This window comes from Lasioglossum baleicum, unplaced genomic scaffold (genome assembly GCF_051020765.1).
Source record: "Lasioglossum baleicum unplaced genomic scaffold, iyLasBale1 scaffold1476, whole genome shotgun sequence".
Lineage (NCBI taxonomy): Eukaryota > Metazoa > Arthropoda > Insecta > Hymenoptera > Halictidae > Lasioglossum > Lasioglossum baleicum.
Window position 1 is genome coordinate 1 of NW_027470535.1, and position 25566 is coordinate 25566.

General features: G+C 29.1%; 4 protein-coding genes across 4 annotated transcripts; 2 read left to right on the forward strand and 2 right to left on the reverse strand.

Moving 5' to 3' along the window:
* Positions 1-7953: 7953 nt before the first annotated feature.
* LOC143220720 (protein ABHD18-like) lies at positions 7954-10694 on the reverse strand. The gene is made up of 9 exons (XM_076446322.1): positions 10603-10694; positions 10228-10312; positions 9967-10149; positions 9761-9873; positions 9529-9667; positions 9248-9445; positions 8870-9140; positions 8150-8435; positions 7954-8014 (listed from the first exon to the last, which is right to left on the reverse strand). Exons 1-9 carry the CDS (start codon positions 10692-10694, stop codon positions 7954-7956), a joined length of 1428 nt encoding a protein of 475 aa, XP_076302437.1.
* Positions 10695-12426: 1732 nt separating this feature from the next.
* LOC143220717 (THO complex subunit 3-like) lies at positions 12427-13535 on the forward strand. Its single transcript, XM_076446320.1, has 2 exons — positions 12427-12606; positions 12753-13535. Exons 1-2 carry the CDS (start codon positions 12427-12429, stop codon positions 13533-13535), a joined length of 963 nt encoding a protein of 320 aa, XP_076302435.1.
* A 607-nt stretch (positions 13536-14142) lies between these two features.
* LOC143220722 (uncharacterized) lies at positions 14143-15010 on the forward strand. Its single transcript, XM_076446324.1, is given in 3 exon segments — positions 14143-14628; positions 14630-14830; positions 14927-15010. Coding segments are annotated over 3 exon segments (771 nt in total).
* Positions 15011-16189: 1179 nt separating this feature from the next.
* LOC143220721 (transmembrane protein 131-like) lies at positions 16190-25158 on the reverse strand. Its single transcript, XM_076446323.1, is given in 29 exon segments — positions 16190-16279; positions 16359-16540; positions 16660-16867; positions 16973-17403; positions 17562-17718; positions 17720-17887; positions 17982-18094; positions 18097-19230; positions 19406-19545; positions 19631-19846; positions 19963-20344; positions 20429-20657; positions 20730-20830; positions 20833-20917; positions 21015-21208; positions 21211-21430; positions 21516-21775; positions 21843-21951; positions 22078-22191; positions 22193-22265; positions 22351-22514; positions 22609-22731; positions 22804-22841; positions 22844-22916; positions 23148-23271; positions 23345-23428; positions 23841-23869; positions 24258-24322; positions 25065-25158. Coding segments are annotated over 29 exon segments (5400 nt in total).
* Between the last annotated feature and the right edge of the window lie 408 nt (positions 25159-25566).

Sequence of the window (25566 nt, forward strand, 5' to 3'; positions counted from 1 at the left end):
AGAATCGAAGAAGGCTTGCAGCGACCGAGCACGGTAAATACTGGCAACTGCTTGCTTCTCACTAGCCTTTGACGTACAAACAGCATTAACTGCAATTTTCATCTTCGTTCGATCGGCTTCCTTTGTCATCGGTTTCGAAAAATCCGTTAGCAAACGGATAGAAACATGATTTAACAGCTGAACAATATTGTATCACCTGTTTTCTATGATGTAATTTCATCCACGATTATCTGTTATTGCAGAAATCGAAAAGTAAATAAGACCTGTAATACACGAACTCGTTTGTCTCTTTGTCAGCTATTATACTACTGCGGTAAATGTAATCTGTACAAATTTAATGTTACTACATATCTGCTAAAAACAGACTTTTATTTCTTACTGAATTCTTATGTTTTATTTGAATTTTCAGCATCAGCTGTTTGCTCAAATACCAAAGCATATACTGAATACCATATACCAAAGGCCGAATAATGTATACAAGTTTGAAAAACGAAATTCAAATGTGGCAAAATTAAATATTAAATGGAGTTTAAAAAAGAAACTTTACGCCGCATATGAATACTGTATCGAATTCTGAAAACCGAATATTGTATAGAAAATACCGTCTAAGGCAAGTATAAATAAATATAAATAATTGTTGAATACCAAGTACTGAATATAAAATATTGATATTTATAATATTAAATACCAAAAATCGTAATACTTAATATACTAAAGATACTAATTTTAATAGTTTACACTTTAATATCATTCAATTATCTTAATTCGCAAATTTTATTTTTAAAAATTCTGTTACAACAAATTTAGCATAAAAAAATAAGAAACTCCTTTCATAATTTCTCAATATGTATTAAATATAACTGATTGAATATTTAGGTAATGAAGAATTGAAAGAATTGACAGAAGATGACACGAGTGGATTTATAGCAGTGTCGTTATCGTATTGCAAACGCTCAAGTTTTTTTTCATATCGCGGAGCACGCAAGAAATCAATATTTAATTTTCATACAAATCATAGTAACCAAGCAGGAAAGTTTGATGGCAACCGATTTGTTGAACTTGTTACATCGATAACCAGCTAACACAATAAACGTGTACACACGTTCTACAGCTTCCGGTCAATTCAATAAACAAATTTGTCATAGGAATAAATCATGGGTGCCACACGAGGAGACCGGCAACGAACATGCATGAAGAGAATGAAGGAAAACTTGTTTGCTCATATCAGCCTGTGTAGCGAATCGCTCAACGCATATTAAAAATATAGCTCATAAAGTTCAACATAAAAACGAATCGACATTTTTTTCCACGAAAAACCAATAAGAAATATCTATAAAATACACCATAAAAATACGAATTTTTTGATAAAACAAAAAATGTTAAATAACATTAAATAAACATTTAATCGAAGATTCAAACCCAAGTACTATGAATGCATGGGGTCGTTAGCATTTTGATGTTATTCACGTGTGTATTATCACGTAACCATGATCAAATGAAAAAGGAAATGATCTTGACACTACGTTACATTTTTGCTATTTGTATTCTTATTTGAAATAACACATACGGCTGGAACGCATTCATTGGCCTTTACAATTCTACTTTTATCGAAGGTAGAAGGCCTACAGCTTGAAACAGGTTTCCCTCTCACCACTCTCACTTTCTGCAACACATTTCAATATATATCAAACGCCGGAATAATAAGAGAATCAACGGCCATAATTTTTCCTTGAGACACGAAATTATTACACCATTCGCCTTGCAACAAAGTTGCAAAATGCATAACAGTCAACTGAGCGATAGACGATTTAGATATCGATAAGTAATAAAAGGAGTAAAAGTAAGAATCGATTGTTTTAAAATACGTAAACGCAAATGATAATATTAAATATAAATTCTACGCGTAATACGCGATTTTGTAAGATTAGCAATTTCAAGCATCGATCGCGTTCACTGTTCATCGATTAGATCCTAGAGAAATTCGAGAGTGAACGTCTGGATTACAGCGAAGAACGTAACACAGTTACGAGGCTCTTGTAATTGCATCATGTGCTGCGACCTACTGTCGACCGTTTAAAAGAGTGTCAATGTCGTTGCCCTCGACATCTTCACAATTTGCGTGCACATCGAATAATTGGATCGGCAAATGACAATAGCGAATAGTGAAAGCTAATTTGCTATATTTTTTACAATGTAAAATACCGATGGACTTCGTCTATGGAAACGAATAAGGCAGGAATAAAATGCCGGCATATCGTGTATTTTATGCCTGTCTCTTTTGATAAACTACTACTCGTTAAATCCAATTTTTTCTTTATTTTCTACAGAACTATTCAATCCAAAGTCCGTTCAAATCTAAAAATTTAATAATAAAAAAGAGCACGTTCACCTGCTTTAACTAGTTCAATAAATTGTACATTTACTTTCATAATCGCACCCATATTACTTGAATCTTAACTACTAATCGTTCGATCGTTATCCGGTTACCCTATTTCGAAGACTGCTAACTTCAAGTAACCTCATTGGCGAGTCTTCCAGCGAATCTATCATTAAATACCATTTTTCGTGGTTACACCACTTTTGCCAACCACTTACTGTCATCGATAGTTCAATAACTTCGCTTATTTTATAATACTATTAATAACTTCATTCCTTTCTATTTTATAACCCACCTCTCTTTCATGATATAACCTATAATAACTCTGTATTTAGTAATTGTATTGGTACGTCAGATGGCATTGTTCTACATTGTGTTATAAACAATATTTATTACTTTTTTAATGCTTTATATCCATTTAGATAAAATGATATATAGTTCTACGTTTATAGCAATCCTTTTTTCATTCTCTAACATAAATTAAGTACACTTGAATAAATTAACGTAAAAATACCAGTGCCGAATAAATTTTTAGCAATGGCAATGATAATAATATATTATATTATTACTTCGAGGAATAACGTGTCGTAGGAATATCGAAAGAAGAGGCTGAAAGTTTTACCAAGCAAAGGAAAGATCGTACTGGAAGGGGATCAAAAATTTGTTATGCAAATGAAGAAAGACTATAGGTGACGTGTGTTGTGACTCGATTGCCAACATGGTTATTTTCTTGCCACGTGTACTGACGACTTGACGACGATGTTCAGATAAGACAATCGAATCGACCATTCGAAATTCCCTACTAATATCATTGTAATGATTGCACACCTGAATTACTTACGCGTGTAACGTCCACTCGTGTTCTTATGCCGAAACAACTTTTTTTTTCCTTCAATACGCGACAATTGACTAAACTTTAAAAAAGCTGTTGCATTATGTAACAAAATTTGTTCACTTTTGTTATCGAACAACAGCTATTCTTATGTAACCATCAGACATAATAAATAAATTTTGTAGAAAATACAGACAAATCGAATTCTATTCGTTGTTTATTTTCTAAAAATATTGCTTATGCAATTAACCGAGTTTTATCGAATTATACGCGATACAACAAATTATTTTTGACTAAAATAAATTCGACTATTTGAACGTGTCAATTTTCTTGATATTGTAAAAAAATTCAATTAATAAATATCCAAATTGTAAAATTATATGAAAATTGTATCTTTTTTTATATTACGAATTTGGTAATGTGTGTCATTTATCATAGGAAGCCACTTAGCACGTAATCGAATGCCTTTCTAATAATTTCGAGGTATTTGTAAAAGTTTGTATAAAATTAATTGCACGCGATAAAGATTAATCATATTTACAAATCTTATTTTCAGAAGAAAAAAAAAAGAAAAAGAAAAAAAACACTTTTACGTAACAATTCTCGATACGTAACGTAATTTCCACGTGTACCATTAAGCGTTGTAACTACTTTTCAAATTGATGCGCTTCGAGGCACATGTTTCCATTTTCTACCATTAAATTGCATGATAACTGGATTAAATAATTTTCTTCTAGTCTTTCATTGAATTTTTTAATAATATAATCTATTAATCGCAATAATAAATTTAATCACGAAGGACATTCCACAAATTAGGTTTCTAAAATAATTATAGTTTATATGAAATTGTATAAGATCTATTAATAAATTTTAACTTGCAGATTAATATATCGATTGAACGATACAGCTTGGGTACCCTAAATAACTTTACAAATTACGATTCTACAAAAAAATATTTTTCCAAAAATTTCGCTACCTCGCGGTAGTTATGTCTTGTTAAACAAGAATTTTCTTGATTTTTAGGATTTTTCTAAACGAAATCTACGAGTGTGAATTTTTTGAACTTATTTCTTCTGTAATTCTTAAAATTTATAGCTCGCGGAATATTTTGTTTTTCAGATAAATTTTTCACATAATTATAGTATACGGTTAAATTTTAGTTAGTTAAAATTTAGTTACAATTTAGTTTTTAGTTTCATCTTCTTTTCATTTATATAAAAAAAATGCATTGCTCTTTCACATTTTGACACAAGAAATGTATACTTCATTTAGAAAATGCATACTCATCTTCATATTTAATGAATATATAGATGTTACCAAGAAAATATATTTTGGTATTGCATTCGGTCTATGCAATAATTTATGGTAATATTTCCAAATAGAGAACTTCACTGCTGAAATGATATATATGATATTTTATAAAAATAAGTTTTTTGCTAATTTAAACTTTCCTAGTGAAACATTAAAAATTTATGTTATAAATTATTAAATAATATTGTTATGAAGTCAAATGTGTTATTATATAATATTAATTGAGTAAGACACCACAATTTCCCCTTCTCCAAATACTTCATCCATATCATCAGTACCTTTGAAGAAGTACTTCCATAAACTCTAACTAGATAAGAACCTCTTTCATCACTTGAACAAAGTACAAGGCCATTTTAATACAAAAACCATAAGACAAAAGTACTTATAAAATTTTTTCAATTTTTATATTAAATTTATATTTACATCCACAATGAATATACTTTAACAATTTCAATAGCTAATTGAAAATACAAATCAATATATTATTTAAAAAATGCAAACATTTTAATGTTCATAAAGTAGAAAATATTTGTTTATTACAATATGCATATTTAATTTGTATTAAAGGCCACATTTAAAAAAAATTCTTTTCCAAATTTTTCCATATATATATATATATATATTACTAAATTAAGGATATAATTTTTAAATATATTTGATATCAAATTTGACAACCACTGATATGAATTATATAAAAATTATATAATTGTTGTTCATAAACTCATAAAAATTAATATATTATAATTTGTAAACTTACAAAAAGTGGAAATACATTATTAAACTATATAACATACATAAGAATAAAGCAAAAAAACTAGAATGCAGTATTATTAAATTTTATAAAAAATATGCAATTCTATTTTTCCAATTTAATAAGGTTCTATTATATCAAAATTATGAAAATTATTATATTAATTTTAAATAATTTTATATTTGTATTAACACTTACCTATAATTCCTTGTTGCTGCTGAGGTTGCAGTACTCTTTTTTCTTTTTCAGTCTGTTTCTCCGTGGATGTCACAGTCCCTGAAGGAGGTATGGCAGTGACAAAATTTGTAGGTGCAGCTGATGGTGTAATTTTACTTTTGGTCCAAGGATTGACTGCAGGTAAAGGAGCTTCGACATATTTAATAGGAGGTGGAGGTTGAATTTCTGACTCTGCTTCTGATTCTTCTTTATCTCTTGAAATATCTTTATTTCCAACAATATGATCAGTAGCTCCTCTGTCACCACGTTCTCGTTCTTTGTACGATTTTTCATTGCTTCCAGTATGGCCACGTAGAGGATGTCTGTGATCACGATATCTGTGCCAATCTCTGAGTTCCCGCTGTTGTTCTCGTAATTTTTCTTTTCTTCTAGCACTTTTCGGTGCTACCGTCTGAAACTCTCCATCGCTTCCAATATCTTCGTTCACTTGTTCACTTTCAAGAGTAGATTCTTGCCGCTGCTCTGTAAGATTCTCCTTCTGTACAACCAATTGGTTCTGTTCAGCAGCAGGTGGTAATTCATTTCCATAACGTTTCTCAACTTTATTCTGTGGATTGACTCTCCTTTCGGTTCTTTGATAGGACTTTCCTTTAGCAATTAGACTTTGGGAAGCAATACGATCCTTTATGGGTACCGATTGCTGTTGAACCACTTGTGCACCGATGTTTTCTTTGTTGTTACCCTTGTTAGCAACCCGGGCATCATTGCCGCTTTTGGGATTTAAGATACTTGCATAAGAGACCCCGGGGCCCTGTTCCCTTTCGGTACTTCCCTGAGTGCCGCTGGCCACCTTGGCCGCCATCTTGAATCGTACGCGCCGAAAGACAAAACACGAGGTCCAAACACGAGGATTTGGCTCGAAAGGGTTTTATAAGATGTTACTCCTTCTCAGGCAGTTGAGGAGTCCTGAGGAACGTTGAGCACCCTCGGGCACATTAATCTACCCGAGCAACTTCGTTACCTGATCGGAGTTTCGAGACGTTTCGTGTGTCGATTCAGCCTTAAAGCACCAATCTAAGGACGTCCTCCATGCCGTGGACTGGACGCATGTCTCCTTGAAGTTCGTGCGATAATGCACGAACACGCTGAATTTAACAAAAGTACCACACAATAGTAGAAAGCCAAGCGCTAGTTCCTTTGCTAGCAAGAGAACGCCCACTTGAGACTTGTTACGAGGGATCGCTCTTTCCAGAAGGCGCGGCGTACACACGCGGTCGTTACCGAATATCCAATAATGCTTTCTCAATTTCACTGTATTAGAATTTTTCCGTAATTCAATGAAGAAAATGTTTCTAAGAAAATTTTTTTTAACAATTCAGTTGTATATACGAAGAACTTTCGATATGATGTACACGAGGCGATCGCTTGCGTGGTTAAGAATACGCTGACTCGGCGATTTCATAAGATGATCAAAAATCAGCCGGCATAAATTTTCTTTTAATCGATGATCAATAATTAAATAATGATTGATTCTACCTTCTTTATAGATGAAAAATGTCGAGAAAATATACGAATATATGTAGTATGTGCCGAGTAGAAAAAAGGAAGTTAGCAGACAACCAGGGTACACCTTGTTAGTACAAGTAATTTTTCTTCACGTTCTTCTTTATATTTTGCGGACCTTCCCTGGCTTGCTTGAGTACAGGCTAAAAATTTTGTCACAACAGTAATGAGTTTCGAAGCACCGTTTCAACGTCACGTTACCACGGATTACGTAAACACGGCATTTTCGGCGATCTTTTTCCACGGAAAAGCGGTCTGCAAAACACATGTGGCCAACGCTTGCTCCTGGCCTTTACGCGAGCGGCTACAGAGTTTCCGGTTTAATCGATTCTACTGTCGGTCCTATAGATAGCGCAATTGTATTTCCTATTTTATAATGCCCGCACAATTTAAGTTTATATAGTTCGATATTTTATTCTTGAGAACAGTTTAACGTCTATAAATTTTTATTATCACCCTTGAATTTTGTATAATTAAATTTTATATAACTTTAAATATATATCGAGTTAATATAATACTACGATATTTGGACATTATAATATCACAAATAAGACGTTTTTTGTGAATTTTCATAAATCTTAAGTAACTTTTTAAAAAGTATGTAATAAATATGAATAATAAACAAATAAACAATGAAATAGACTAATTTATTCTTTTGTACAGAGTATTTTACAATTTATTTATATTTTATAAAATGTATTCATCTTATATATTCTCTTCATTATAACAGACAACATTTTGTACATTGTATGCATAAAGAATATGTTCGCATGTATAATTATTTTTATTTCTTCAATTTTCAAAATCCTTCGAATAAAAGGTAGTAAAAATCGTAAAGTATCTAAAAAACGACTTAAAATTCCATTCCAAAAAGTAATTTCATGCTGACTTCGATCGATTTATTTCTTCACCAATTTTATGTATATATAACTTATACATATGTCAGCTAATATGTAAAGGGTATTTCTTCATTGATCGTTCAAATGCCTCTACTATAGTAGATCTGGAAATAGCAAAAGAATAATATAAATAAAGGATAGTTATAAGTAGTAACCTCTTAATTCTTTTCAAATTTTTACTTTTCTAAGTAAATTTGTGCTACTCATTGTCAGGAATACTCCACATGATATTTACATACCTAAATACTTTCTGATGAAGAAGGTATGCAGATACATGTCCAGCATCTATATATCGAATTTCAGCCCCTGGCCAAATTTTGTCTAAGCTCATACAATCATCACGTGGTATGTATGCATCATTTCTTGCGCAAACAGCAATAATCAATTCGGTATCAACAGGTATTTCAAAATTTTTTAAATGCGTACATTCATCCATTATTCCGCACATGAACTGCAATGCCTCTCGTTCACGCCATTTACAATCCGAAAATAACGGATGTCTTGGAACTGGTAACAAACAAATCCCTATTGCCAAAGCAATATATACAAGTCATGCTTTTAGTATTTATGTTAGTATTTAAAACTGAGAAACAAAAGTAAATATTTTAAGTAACATAAGTATTTATTAACAACAACTTATATATTAAACAATTGCGAATTTGTTAGATTATTTTATATATGTGAAAAGAATAAAACTGGACAAGATTAAAATTATTATATTATAGAAGAACAAAAGCCCAAATTCATTTTTTGGAATTTGATGGATGTTATATTACAATATTATGGCATTCTTATAAGTTAGTATAATGTAAGTCAATGTTTTACGTTAGTTTTTTAGTACATTCAAATTAAAAATATATAAAGTACAAATCCTTTACAAAAGCAAAACAAATAAGTATATGATATGAATAGTATATAATAAATAGTACCTTATAAATACACATACAGATAATACCTGCCTTTAAGTGTATTTGAATCCCTTAACTTAAATTTGTTAGATAAAATGTTTAAAGGAAATGTTCGAGCTGCTTTTTCTTCAGCAACTTGATTTTTTAAAGTATTGTCTTCTGAATTACAGTCTTTATACTCTTTATTATGAATCACAGTTTCGGTGGCAGATATTGTATGTACATCTTTAGTAACACTGTTAGACAATTGTTTCAATTCATGAATTCTTTTCATACTTGTAGGATAATGCTGTGCAAAATGTTGCCCAGCTAAAAAAGCGTCCTAAAAATAAATAAATAAAATATTTGCATCAAAATTTATTGTACATTTTATTTATAACTGTAGTTAAATCTTTTCTTTTCATTTGAAGATTTATTATATATACTTACTTCTTTACCTATAACTTTTACCATTTTAGCGAGATCATTTTGGTACAATTCATTTGCAAAATATTGATTTTCTAAAAGTGTCCAATTAATGGAAGCACTCATTACTCCTTGCGTGAATACTGGTGATGCTGTCGACCAAGAAAGGCAAGGAATTAATGGTATTGGTTTTGGCCAATTAGTTGCTGCTAAAGAAGCCATCTAAGCAAACCAATAAATCAATATACACTGTCATAGATAATCGCAAAATAATTCAATTTATTGGTATAAATAAAAATACTAACATGACCACCCATTGATAAACCTGTTAATCCCAATGGCCCAAAACCTTGTTGTTCACACCAATTTAGTAAAACAATTGATTCCATTATCAAACATCCTCCCATAATGAAGATGTCACAGACATTATGTAAGCAAGAACGTCTACAAAGTATGCTATTATTAACATAAATAGTTATCTTTTTTAAAATACAATATGGTTTTACTATTACAAACCTTCTATACACAATTTCTTACATTTGATTCTGTGGTTTCCTCGTACCATAGAATGGATTTTCTACTAATAAAGATGCAATTCCAGATTCTTTCAGTAATGGCTTAGCAATCAGATTTCTTCTTCTCCAAAAGTACTAATATCATATAATTCGTTAATTTTATATTTTGAAGAAAAAGTAACATTTCAATTAAATAAAGATATTTACTAACATATAATATTTACTTACATGATCTCCTGTACCTGCAAGATGTAAACACATAGGCTTTACTTTATGAGAATACCATTTTCTTGGTAAAACTAATTGGAAATGTGCAGTTATTGTCTCATAAGGCATTATATCTGGAAGGTGCTTATTAAATGGACTTTCAAAAGAACCTTCTATTATATGACAGTCTGACCATTCTTCATCCTATTTAAATATATATATATACAAAAATTATCAACTTTTTATTTTGTTTAAAATAATTTTAAAACATTCATACTATACCTTAGTTATATTGATTGGATAATCAACAGGAATAAGTTTGTAACATGTTTCTCTATTGGCAAGAAGTTTCCTGAATTCAAAAATTCTACAACATAAATTTAATGATTAAAAAATGCATAATTTTTAATTTACATGTTATATAATTTTGTTTTCACGAAAAATCATTAAAATACTATTTGCATAAAAAATACCATCATCTTAATACAAAATTTAATAAATATAATATAACAAATAAAAAATTATTATCCAAGTATTTTTACTATACTATAAATAGCACTCATTTATATTTGAATCAGATAGAATATTGAATACTTTTATACACGAATCAAATGTTATAATTTGTTTTCAATGAAATTAACATTAAAGTATTCTTACCTTTTCAAATTTTGAGGGCTTCCCCAGCCTTTCGTGAAAAATTTGGTAAGCAAAATACTTCTGTAAACAGCATCCAAACGACTGCGTGGCATTGTAAATCATTAATATTTAGCTTTTGAAGATTTTTTACTGAGAGTAGAAATTTGTTCAATAATAAAATATCAATTTATTTAAATACACCTTATGTTGGTTTAAACGACTTTGACTATTTCGTGCAAGCACTATCATGGCGCAATTCTCAAAATGCTATTAACGGTACCGACATTGCTCTTGAACTAGTTGCAAAGTTTGTAACGTTGAACAGTTTATCGAATATATTAATCAGGCGATACGAACGATCACATTGGATGACGTTCTGCGAATATATCGCATATAAATATTAGCTTCTCGCATTTTCGCCTATGTTACAAATACAACTACAATTTCGACGAATCAGTTCTTTAAATATAGATCATTCGTAAGAGGACGTTACCGTCCTACCTTGTTATATATTTATAAACTTAATCCTCAAGCAAGGTACACTGATAATAAAATTTATTAGATTCATGATTCTCAATTCAATTTGAGACATAACGTTTGCGCCATCTGTCGACGTGTTTTTTTTTTGTAAAAACACATCTTGGTATCGTAGACATCATAGACAATAAACGTATTAATACTAATTGAAAGCACTGAAAAGATTCACGTAGTATCATAAATTATATTTAAATTCAATATATGTATAATGTTACAATTTAAAATATATAGAATAATAAAGAAATAAATTGTTATGCATATATACCATGCATACAAACAAAAATTTTATAAATAAATGTATCATTAATTTTCTGATACTATACAATTTTGCTATTATTTATATTATATTAATATAATATATGTATATTCTTGTAATAAATCACCTCCAATATAATTGTTAGAACTGTGCAATCGTTCTTAAAAGTTTCATATACGTATGTATAGTTTAGTAATCACTAATTTTTAAATCAGTGTTACGACCTTTTACGTAACTTTGCCTTTTTTATAATCAGATACGAATATCATATTTATGGTGTAATATTTATTCGTGGAAGACAATCGTACTTATATGTATATGTATAAATTTTTGAAGCATTAAACATTATTTATTAAAGTTCTATGTAATAATATAAAGATATAAAATAAAAAATAAAAACGAAATGAAACAAAGGAAATCCTTTTAAGTTATACATTATTTTGGATAACATTCAATTGAGTAATTTTCAAATATTGAAAAGTTAACAGATTAAATATTAAACATTAATCAAAAATAAAATTATTCTATTATCAATAATTTATATTTTTCTACGTAGTTTGCGATATATTGAGATGCTATTTAACCTACACAGTATCGATTGAAATTTGATCGATTCTATGTAGATATGATTGTAAAAAATAAGAAACGAAACTTTATATAATTTTGCTAATAAGATATGGTTATAAATGAGGAATAGAAAGAATTAAGTTATTAAAATTTCTAAAAAAGGCAATATTTTTTAAATTTTATTTTGTTAGTAAAATTTTATTTTGTTAGTAATTTCACATTGCATTTTATTTTAATTTAAAGTATTTATTCCGATATTAAGGTAATTGAAAAATGCTAGGTTGTTGACGAATCTCTAAATAATGTATACAAAAATGTATTCGTTATCAAGTCTACCTTATACCTTATTTGTGGTTGAAGTAAAACATGTAATATATAAATAATTATTATATGTCATAAAAATTAAATAAATGTTAAGTAACTATTATTCGATAAGAGAATATAGTAAATTCTAGATGAATAGTTAGCGATTAACTAAAACAAGAATGTCTTCTTTTCGTGTTGATGAACTGATTAATTATTTTAAATCACACAACAAAATTAGGGAACAACAAAGTCATTCTGCTAAAGTACACAGTGTAGGATGGAGTTGTGATGGGAAACTCTTGGCTTCGGGATCTTTTGATAAATCTGTTTGTATTTTCGCTCTTTCACCGGATCGTTTAGTAAGTAAACATAACCTTAATATCAATTTTCGTTCATATAGTAAAGTTCTATTTTTCTTATGTTCAGAATTGCATTCTTATTTTCTTTAGAAGCAATTAAAATGTTTATTGAAACTTGGATTTTAATCAGATATAATTTATTATAGAAACAAGAAATAACATTTAGAGGACACGGTGGTAGTGTAGATCAGCTGTGCTGGCATGCTTTTTATCCAGAATTATTATCTACTGCAAGTGGAGACAAGACAGTTCGAATTTGGGATACAAGAACACAAAAATGCACAGCAAATATTAGCACAAGAGGTGAAAACATTAATATATCGTGGTCACCCGATGGTAATACAATAGCAGTTGGAAACAAAGAAGACTTAGTGACTTTTATTGATGCAAGAGTAATGAAAATGCGTGTTGAGGAACAATTTAATTTTGAAGTGAATGAAATCTCATGGAATAAAGACTCTGACACATTTTATTTAACTAATGGTCAAGGTTGTGTACATATCCTTAGTTATCCAGATTTAGAATTGTTACATGTAATTAAAGCACATCCAGGAACATGTATTTGTATAGAATTTGATCCTACTGGAAGATACTTTGCAACTGGGTCAGCAGATGCATTGGTTTCTTTATGGGATGCAGATGAATTGTGTTGTTTAAGAACATTTTCAAGATTAGAGTGGCCAGTAAGAACTATTTCATTCTCTTATGATGGACAACTATTAGCTGCAGCATCTGAAGATCTTGTGATAGATATAGGTGAAGTTGAAACTGGAGAAAAAATTGCAGATATACCAGTAGAGGCAGCAACTTTTACAGTTGCATGGCACCCAAAACAATATTTATTAGCATATGCATGTGATGACAAAGATACTTATGATAGAAAACGAGATGCAGGCAGTTTAAAAGTATTTGGATTTGCCAATTCTTAAAATTTTATTTTTAGACTTTTATATCAAAATACATTTTAGTAGAAAAAAGAGTGACTTACTTTGATTTCTGTACCTGTCTTAATATTTATATCTTTTAAATACATTATATTATTATTATAAGTGTATTTGACATAAAATGTATTGTATAAAATTAAGTATTTTTAATGAAAAAATCATAAAAATTTTATGCAATAGTAAAAGTAACTATGTTCCCTATTTAATAAATTTTTTACTAAAAATATGTAGTATTTGGATAAAGATTATAAGACATATAAAAAATATTTGATAATTTTCTCAACTTATTTATGTTATTATATTAATACAATTAGTTAAATATATTTTAAAATAGGTAAAACGATTTATTGTAGCAAAAAAAAAAATATATAAAAAGATGTATGCTATAAAAAAATACGTATTTTTTGTAATATATAGTATTAAACATCATTTGAGTTAACTGAAATTATTAATATTTCAGTGTTTTACTATCTCGTTGATATGGTTACTAAGCAGTCACTTCTTTCTTAACCTGAAAATATCTTCGAATAAATTTTGTATTACTATTAGTTTTGCCTTTGCTACTGAAACATTTTACTGATTACTAATTTCAATGTCATGCTTAGAAGATACACAGTCCAATTGTAGATGTCAATATACGTTTACGTTAACGGACGAAATAGTTCAGGAACAAATTTCTGAAATGAAAGATAGCTTTAATCATGTACCCAGTATTCATGAGGTTGACGAAGAAGAAACTGATGAGGAGCATACCTATGACCAAGAATTGAAGACTCCTAAAGATATAGAACACACTGAAAACATAATAAAGGATACTGCAGATGAAGATTCTGTTTACAGTAATGACTCATTTTGTTCTGATGAGTCTTGTGATGAATCTGAAGGAACTAATGTTACTTCAAGATCAATTAATGATTCCCATTTTTCACCCCAAATCACTAATTGCAAATATAATCAGGAGGAGAATAAAAATGAAGAAGAGAAATCTGAAAATATAATACAAAATAATGAAATTACAAATTCAGTTGGTTGTAAGGGCTCATTATCTGAGGATGATTCCATAGGAATTAAACAGATTAAAAAATAGAAGAAAAAACATGAGTTTTACAGATGAAGAATTAAGGAAAATCGAATGGGAAAATCAGCTTCTCTTGAAGAAGATAATGGCACAACAAAAACCAAAAGAGAAGATACTTCATGAAAATGTTCAACTATCCCGAATGAGTAGTTCTGCAATAAATAGAAAAAAATTACAGAAGAAAATAGAAAATGAAAATATAGTATGTATGAATACCTTAATTGAAATACTTAATATGTTTGAAGATAATTGTTTATAAAATTATTATAAATTAATGAGAAAATATTTACATTTACAGTTATTGCTCCAAAGGATACAACAAACTAAATCACGTGTAATGAACAACATGACAAAACCTGGTTGTAGACAGACAATTTTATAATCTGTAACAAACAAACAATTTTTATTCACCTTACAATAATAGAAAATTTATCTTTGATACCTTTTTATGCTATTCATTAAGTATCTGTGATTTATTTTTTGCATTACAAAATGTAAAATTCTAAGTATGCATTGTTCAAGAATTATAAAATAATTATGTAAAATTTCATACATATATATTCTATCATTTTTGTAATAAAACTAACTTTATTAAATTATTTTTAAACTATTTTATTCGAACATAATTTTGCAATTATCTTCAAAATTTGATTAATAATACAATCGTCAAATTATCAATTTCAATAATTTTAAAAAATAATAAATGTCAAAAGCTTTCTCGATTTTATCTCTTCAAGTATTTTATATATAAATAAATAATATTTCATAATTAATAATAATTAAATATTTTGAATATTACTTTGAATATTGTTTATAACAAATTTCAAATTATTAACACACAGCAATTACTAGTCTTGAAGAGTAGGTACACATTTTTATTTTGTTTTGTATACATCACAACTTTGTAAAATGTTTTGAAAACTTACCGAAGAAATTTCTACAAGTCAAGACTATAAAAATCACAGTTCTCACTCGTTCCAAATAACTTAATTATTACCTTTTTGCATAACATCAAGACCAACATTCTCTGAGTATTGTGATTATTTTTTATGTATGTGTAGAAAGTATAAAAAAAACGAAGATAACAATCAAAAGGCAAAAATTCATTAACTAGAAATTTTTTTACTTTTATGTTTGTTTCTTTGATTACTCTATGCCTCGATTGATGTAAAATTTTACTTCCAATTCAGACTTTGGTTGGTCATTCCAACTCGAAATCATAAAAAAGTCTTATGATTTCAAATTGAGAGTGGAATTTTTAACGCACCATGCTAAGATATCATAATAACATAAATCCATAAATGACAACGAGAAAATTTAACAAGTACAAAACAATTTTGTCCGAGCTTATTCGGTATTATCATGCGAGGTACTATTCAACAACATATCACAAATACGCGAAACACGAATAATAACAAAAACCAGCTGGTAGTTTAAGCGTTATCGATCACGAAAGGTGTTGCTAATAAATACATTATTACTTTCCATATTAGAAAAGAAAATTCCTTTAACCAGGTCTAGATATCACAAGATACAATATCGAAAATTTTTGGGAACGAGATTAGTCTTCGTGTTTTTTCTTCCAAGACTCTGAGGATGATGGTGTCCATATTGTACTGAGTGAACGAAATGGATCAAAACCCGACCTTTCCTAAAATAATAAACAGCATAAGTAGAAGATAAAAAGTACATACATGAGTAATACATAAGTAGAGTTATTATTCTCTTACTTGTGTATCCGATTCTGTTTGTAATGAAGATAATTGTGAAACTACAGGTGGTGTGGCTGCACCCCATGGACCGGCAGCCCATACACCTCCTGTATTTATTCCCCAAACACCGCTTCTTTCTTCTCCTACTGCTGCTCTAGTGTATAAGGGTTCCCAATTTGTTTCGACTGTTACCCAATTATCTGTAGAGTTAATATACAATATTTCGTTCATTTTAAATTAAAAAAATATGATTACATTCCATTATTATAAAGTACTTTATAAAAAAGGAAATATTGAACATATACTATAAATTCTTTACCTTTTAACGTATCCGTTAACATTGGAGGTTTTTCTGAGGACTTTGGCGATTCTAACTGAAATCCACTTGTACTATCAGACAATAATTTAAGCATGGGATTATTATCTTCCCATAACTGACATCGTGTATCTTCTTCAGGACTTTCTAATTCCATTAATGGTTCATCGGTTTCTGGAAGATCGTCATATGGAACCAGTTCCCGTTCAAACTGGAAAGGAGTTCGAATTAAATAGAAAAAATATAAATATATAAAAATAATAAATTGATTAGAATAATATCATATAATAATGAATCAAATTACTATTCAACGTACTGGCGGTTCCGTAAAGGCATTTATGAAATAACTATTTAAGTGTTGCGAACTATTCTGCATTTTTAAAGAATCCTGATTAAGAGGCTTTTCTTTTTCAGTAGACTGAACACAGAGAGATGGAGACTTTGATATCATTCTGTATTCCTTTGTATTCTGTATTAATTCTTGATTCGATTGTTGTTTAGTATAATCTACATCTTTGGCGTCGTTATTGAAGACCATTGACATATTATGCGTGGTCGTTTGAGTTTTGTGTAACTTATTTAAGCTCGAAAACGGCGAAATGCTTTCTTGATTTCGTGCTACAACGTCACTAAACCTAGCTCGGTTTTCACCCCAACACGATGGCGGTGGTGGTAATGGAGCAGAAATTACACCTAGTGTACGCGTCGATTCTTCCCTTTGGCTAGTAGTCCCATTTAATGTTGCTGCTGCAATCAAATAATTAAGTAACGAATTAAAATTTCGTAGAGATTGTATTGGAGTATAAAATTTAAATTTAAAAAAACTTAAGTGATACGTTTTGTGTTACCGATAAAACTAATGAATCGCATAATGTATTAATAATATATTAAAAGACTTTATATACTTTTTATATGTCCTTTATCAATGCCTCGACGTTTTTGAGATCCTTTATCTTTCCTAGGAGGATTTTTATTCTGACGAGGTAACTTGAAAGATGACTCAACTGTTCGGGTCGTATGAATATGATGTTTCATAGTGGACCTTGTATTCGTTTTCCACCTAATTTGGATTATTATGCCTTTCTTTATCATATTCGTCATCGTCACAATCACCTTCGTAATTATCTTTATAATCTACGCATGGCACAGAAGCAATTGATTGAGGTTTAGTCTTTTTGGTTACAGGCTTTCTTTGCAATTTATCGGATTTTCCACAAGGTTGATCGAAATTCTATAATAAATAATATTTAAATTTATTATAAAGTAATTTTGTGATTCATAAAATGATAACAGATTACAGATAGTAATTTGATCAAGATACTCACTTTACTTAGTGGTGAATCATCTTGAATAGAACTTTCCGTTGTTGTGGACGACGTTTCTTCCTCCGAAAGATGAATGTTTCTCTGATTACTATTCGATTCAAACTTTTGAACGATACGTGATTGTTATTGCTATTTCCAACAGTAGATTGTTTCCTTTTACTATCTAATTTATTACTTCGAGTATTATTAAGAAGTCCTGTCGTGTCAACTTGAACTTCATGATCCACCAGCTTCGTTTCCGCTTTAAACGTTTGCTGTTAAATTGGATTTCCCCTTCTGTTGGTTACAGGACTGGTTTTTGTAAATGTATTCACAGTATATTTTTTTTCTTGAGTTCCTTGAATATCCGAAAAAGCATTTTCTGTCACACAATTATCCATTTGAACTTCTTGTACACTATTCTGCTTTTTATTGTTTTTCTTTTTGGCACCAAGCGTAATATTGCTTATAATGTTACTGTTATCTAAAGGTGATTCTTCGCATCGTTTAAATGATAACAAATCTTTTGCTTCAGTATCCAATTTAAATCTGCGTTCTTCATCAACAGACCAGTCAGGAATTTTCAATCCTTTTTGAACATTATCTTTGTCTTTATACTTTTTTACGTTCATTAATGCCCAATCTGGATACGTTTCCTCTTTTCTCACCACTTTCTGTTTTTCTTCATTTATTAATTTTTCTTTCAAATTAGCCGAATCTTGAGTTGAATGTACAGGCATGTGCGACAACAGCCTTAAATCTAGAGGTGGCTGAACTGGGCTTTCTCTTGAAAAACTAGCTAAAGCTCCCCGTAATATTCGATCCGCCTCGAGAAACGAAATAGCGAGAACACATATTAATAATATCGACGAAAGACTTATAGCTGCCCATTGTACAGCGTATTCCCACGACGGTCTCGCAAGCGTAGCTGTGCAAGCTTCCAAAGAATGCGGAGGAAGAGTAGCAAGTAAATTAAGTATCACCATACCATTTTCAATGTCACTGTCTGAGCCCAAACTTGTAGCTATTAAAAGCTTTCTTTCAATACGTGATAAGGTAAAGTCTGGCGTAAATGCTATTTCCACCTTTTTTGTGGCATTTGGGTCTAATTCAAACGGCATGCAATTCAATACCTTAAAACCATAGCCTTCGCATCGTAAACCGTTAATATAAAAATCATAGATTTCTATAGGAAGTTCTCCTGTATTTCTTGCTATAAAGGACCTCTTCACGGTTAAATTTGGAAGAGGATTTCGTTTAAATCGTTCTCCTATTATTCAGAAAGAGAATGAAAATATATTATTAAATAAATATTTTTATGTATTATTTTATATTACTTATTTATATTTATTCATAATCTATTGAATAAATAATAATTTTCGATCAATTTTTCCATTTTTCCACTCTGCTTAAATGATAGAACGAAGGTGAAGAAACGTACATACGTTCACAATCTTTAAGATGTTTATCCGCAAGTTCGAATAATAAAGGTGTAGTAGAACCTGGCTTTCGATTTCCGAATCTAAATTGTGCATTTGCCCCTTGGCCTATGACACACACTGTTTCCAATATAGTCATGTTATTCCTATAAGTGTCGAAAGTAAAAAAAAAAATTCATTATCCATTTTTTAATTTAACGTATTTGATGTAAGTTACCGAATAAAGTTTACCTAATGTATAAAAGTGCAGATGAGAAAGATGGTGAGAAAGGTGTGTATGATACTTGTACAGTTCTCGATTCTGAAGGTTTTAAATATAAAGGAATCGATTGTGATGCTACTGTAACATCCCATTCTTTTTCAAATCTTTCTCTATCTGCTATACTTTCTTCTAACTTGAATTCTTCTGCAATTGTAGATCCATATTCTACAAATGTGAACTTAAACCTATGTATAAATGCATATTAGTACAGATATCACTGGTGAATTATATTATCTGTGTATATATTGTATATAAGATGAAATTTCATAATTTATTATACATTTATTTAAAGAATACGTACTTAGCAGGTAATGAATGATAAAGTCTCGTTCCTTGCGGATAATTCCAATCCATAACTAATTGTATTATTAAAGGACTGATACTCGGATTATATACTTTCATCGTTGTATGGGACGTATTTCCAACTTGTGTCAGAGGAAACCCTAAAATGACTTTATTTTTATGATTACCAAAACCAGTTAATAAACTGGGCCAATGTGGTTTTATATTCAAATAAAATTTGTGCCCGCGAACTTCTGTTGTATCTAGGCGCATCGTAATGTTATCCCAAGAACGACCGCCTGTAGAATTAAGGAAACGCGTATATCTGGTATTTAATAAATTTAAATCGGAGTCCCTTGTATGTGAAGGGAGGGCCAAGGTATTCAACCACTGTTTCCCGGCTGCAATAGCATACAAAATGTTGATTTCGTAATATATGAAAAATATGTAAAAAAGAAATGCGAGTAATGAGATAACTAACATACCATTACTATCCAATGATAAGCCTAAATAACAATGATGCTTACAAGCCACTGACGGTTCAATTCTTACTGAACCAATGTAATTTTCGCCTTTTGTTATAAAAGGCATTGATGTTTCCTCTAAAGGAATATACTTTATTCTGTTATCTTTATTCACAGGTGCGATTCGAGTTACTAGCATGGGTTTTACAAATGTTGAATACACTTTTACTTGTTGTATGCAAATTGACCCCTATAAAATTATCATAGCAGAAATTACAACTGTAAAGACAAGATGATTGCTAAGGATTTTATAGCCACTTACAGGAAAACAATCTGTAAAAATAAGTTTTTTTAAAGAAATTCTTCCGTGTGCAACTCGCATGTAAACTGGTAAAATAAATCTTTCATAAGTCGTTCTAACAATACATCACCCACAATTGTATCTTCCTCTACCATTGGAGTTTTTACTTTAATTTTAAAAATAGCTAAATGGCCAGGCTTTATATATTGCTGAAATTGTGTAAAATTTTATTAATTTTATAGTCTATATAATAAAATTGTTATTAGCATTTCTAATATATAATTTTGGAATTATATTATTACTTACATTGCCAGTATGACTACATACAGTTATATTACGAAGATCTTTATCTAAAATATCAGCCGGACCTCTTTGACAACCCATAAGTTCCAATACTGCACCAGGCATATTCACTCCCCACCCATGTAAATCTATATTAATTGGATTTTGATTCTCCAAAGCAAAAATAGCCTCGTTTTCCGTTCCGCTTCCAACGGTACAAAATCCATCGTACCTTCGTCACTTTCCCTTTCTTCAGGAACAATTTTTCTTACTTTCCCATCGTAACTTAGTAATGGAACTTCAGTTACAGAAACGTTTGAATGAATCAATATTGATGATTCCATTTTCACATTATCAGTTTTTCTATCCTTTGCAAGTTGTAAAGAAAATATATTGACTTTTTGTTCTGGTTTTATTACTCTTGGAATAAAATTTTTTATCTGAAAATTAAGCAATAATAATGAATTTTAAGTTACAATAAAATTTTTGGTGTAGTTTCGTATTATATTTAAAAAATTCACTTACCGTAAAAAGAGTCTTTACATGCGATGACATTGTGACATTTGTAATAGCTAATGGTAATTTAAATTTATTAACAACGCTAAAATTTCGTGTTTGATTAGACTGGAGAGAACAATAATGTGTAATTGATGCGTTTACTTCTAGTCCACCCTGTAGAACTTGTGCTATCCATGGAATTGTTAATTTTTGACTAGAACCACCAGGACCTATAGCTTTTATTACTAATTTTCCTTTAAAATGTTGTAATTCTAAACCAGTCTTCCCTAAGATAAAATGTATACACCATTATATGATATAAAAATATATTCTATATAATATAAAGTTACACACAGTCATAAATTAAAGCTCCTATGGCAATCGGTATATCCGTGTCCCCTGGAATTACCGCTTGCTCGAAATGAAGTTTTAGTGCTTTAGAAACTGGCGTACTAATTATATTCTGAAAAATATAAATTTTTCCTATTTGTTCGAGAAATATATAAATCATAATTAATTTACTCTATAAATAATTCTTTTATCTACAGTTAATTAAACATTTAATAAATTATATTTAAAAAATATTCACCATAACTTTTATTGGTTTTTTTGCCGAGTTCTTCAAAGCAATAGGGTATTGAATAGGAGGTTGCAGAGAACCACCCATACCTAAATTGATTACTCCAGAACTTCCACCCCAATTGAAGACCAGCCCCACTTTTCACTTCGACTTCGACTGTTACAACAAGCACTTCTGAAGTATTATTTATTTTAAGTCTATAATTAAAAAAATATCTAGTCATTAAACATAGAATAATTTAGAATAAAATTTGTTATAGAAACAAAATATAACAAGACAAACCTAATGTACGCAGTGTGATTTTTTTCTGTGTAAGCATTAAAATGTAGTCTTATGATAGGTTTTGTTTGATATGGTGGGATTTCCCATAATTCACGCGAACCTTCTGCTTCCCCCGATGGTAGTTCTAATTGAAATTCTCCACCACTACTATATATTTCTAAAACCTTTTTAATAAAATATAGAATATAGATAATTAGTAAACGGAAAATGATTTTAGAAGTACAATAAATAAATTCGTGAAAAAAATATAACCCATACTTGTAAAGCTTCTGCGTGTGGATTGTGCATGTATATAAGTGGAGTAAATGTTGCATTTAATGGTAGTTTAACACCTACTACAGGTCTGAGTCGATATGGACTACTGACACTTATTCCTTTTACCTATAAAAATATAACACTTTTAATAAAGGAAAAAATGTTTAATATTTGCAATAATAAATATAAGTTGTTTACTTGATATTTTACAGTTCCATCTGCTGTATGTATAAAAGATGTGTATCAATATCACCTTCATCTCGACCAAGAAACACAACATCAAATGTTGTGTTCCCCAATGGTGGTATTACCTGTACAAATTAAATTAAACTAATTATTTAAAATTCATTGTATTTTTTTGTTTGGTCATATAGTATAAATTATATAATTCATGTTTAATCTATATAAATTAATAAATAAAAATTATCTAATATTTTAAAGTAAATGATGATATTTAATTATGTTTATATATTTGTATTAATATATACTCTGTGTATATATAATTATATGAATATTTTATTTATATTATAACAAAAACTTACTTTGTTTCGAAAGAATGATGAATGGAAATGACATGTATTCCCAGAAATTGATAAAAGATAGATTGTTTTGTTATGATCTTTATTTAGCAAGATCACAGTTTCTTGGTGGGGTATACCAAGTTGTCTAAGGAGAAAAATATACTTGTTATATGTATATTCATTTACACTAATGTGATACAGTGTTAACATTCACATACCTCTCTTTGAAGTCCAAAACATGTGGTTTGAAATAAACATAAGATAGTGAATCTTGTGTTTTATCTTCATCTGATGTTGTATCCCTTAAAAAATAGTGTTTAGGTTTTAATAAATTCAATAATAATTTTCAAACATACTTGTAATAGTGGAAATTGAAAATAGGAAAGGTATGAGAAAAATTAGTTTGAAGTAATCACAGTTAGTAAAGAAGTGTTTAGAACTTAAAAGCAGTCATTTAAATATATTACTGTAATAAAATAGTTAAAGTACTTTACTACATGTTTGAAATTATTATATATATATACTACATTTTAAATTATAGCTATGTACTTATTATGTTACCATAGTAAGAAAAATAATTATTTTAAAACCCTAAATTCCTATTTCTTATAGCATAAAAATTTACTTAAAAATTTTTTAAAGTAAGGAAGGAAACTTATAATGAAAACCTTTCCTACTTCCACTCACCATTATTTTAATGAGTATTATGCTTACCCAGCCCCCTGTACTGTATTAGTAAAATCCTATAAAACAAAAATTTAACATTATATAGAATTATATAATTCATGTTTTAAAAGTTAATAAATATCATAAAAATAAAAGTTATATAAAACTTACAATAGAATAGGTGTTATATTAAATAATATACGCAAATATACACATACATATAATAATATACATTAAATTAATCATGATTTCAATGAAAAAGAAGTATATATGTATTTTATTTTTAACATATTCTATACTTTAATAAGAAAAAGTTTTATAGTAATTCTTTAAAACCATAGAAAAAAATTTTATTAGAATATATTTATTAGGATTAATATAAGAATTATAATATCTTTCTTGAACTATTATATTTGAATTATTATAATATAATACAATTTAAGAAAGGAAAAAAATACAACTAACCTTATGCATAGACATTGGTATGTTATCCAAAAGGTATTGAACATCGTTGTCATCCTGTACAAAGGCTATAAAAAATTTTAGATTAAATAAAAATTTCAAATAAATTTATCAACATTTTTATGTACAATATGTCAAAAAGCTTCTAATATATAAATAATACAACAGTGTTGTAATCTATGAAACAATATTTCAAGAACTTATTAAATGTTTTGATAATTTTGTCACTGTCAATTTTATCACTGGAGAATAATAATTAACAAATAAAATCATTTGTCAATGTCATCAATGAAAAATTACTTACCTTAATACTTTTATATTAGCAAAGTTTTTTTGTATATGTATGACATAAAATTTGTAATAATAATTTTTTACTTATCTTCTAGCTCACAATATTATATCAATATTTTATTTGCTAAAGTATGGTACTATAAACATTGCAAATTTTTGTCACTATAATTAACACTAACATAAATTCACAATATAAAGACAATTATTAAAAACTAAAAAGAATCTTGTGTTTGCAAGAACATTGGAATTAATTTATATTTCAACGATATAGAGAAAAAGATCATTAATTAATACAGCATAAGACCTTTGTTAAATAAACAAGCACAGACATCTCAGTTTTCTTAAAAGAATAGAAATTTCTCAACTTTTAAGAAGAACGAGATATAATATTAATAGAAATTCATGTTTTAAGTAAACAGTTTCTGATTATATATTAAATAACAGTACAGAAACATTATTTAAGATATATATTATTGTGGCAAGATGAAGATAATTAAAATAGTATAAATATACACGTACCATTATTGTGCCCATGTAAGGACGGTCGAATTTGTGACGTCAACTCGAAAAACGTTAACAAGAAGAGACAATAAAGTACTCTTAACTCAGTCATAATAATAGTTTCACTGTGTTGTTTGCTGTTTTGTCTTTAGCAGAAATGAAAATCCGCTTTCGGCCATACTTTTGCCACTATCGAATTCTGGAGTATCGATTGTACTTCCGTCCAATTTGAAACCTTCCTACAGGTAAATTTCGTGCGACTAATCTGACGAAGATGGATTATACGTGGTGGCTGTATCGTTTATTGTTATATCAATATGTTATTAATATATTAATTTCTGGTATATTAATTTCTTAATTATTTCCCTTACAAACAACTTAAGTTTCTCAAGTTAATCGTGGAGTCATACTTTTATTTATCACTTATAATTTTTAGATAAATAAAATGAGTTTACGATTAAAATTAATTGTTAAATTTATCTTAAAACATATATTATTACTTTAGTGCTTTATATATATA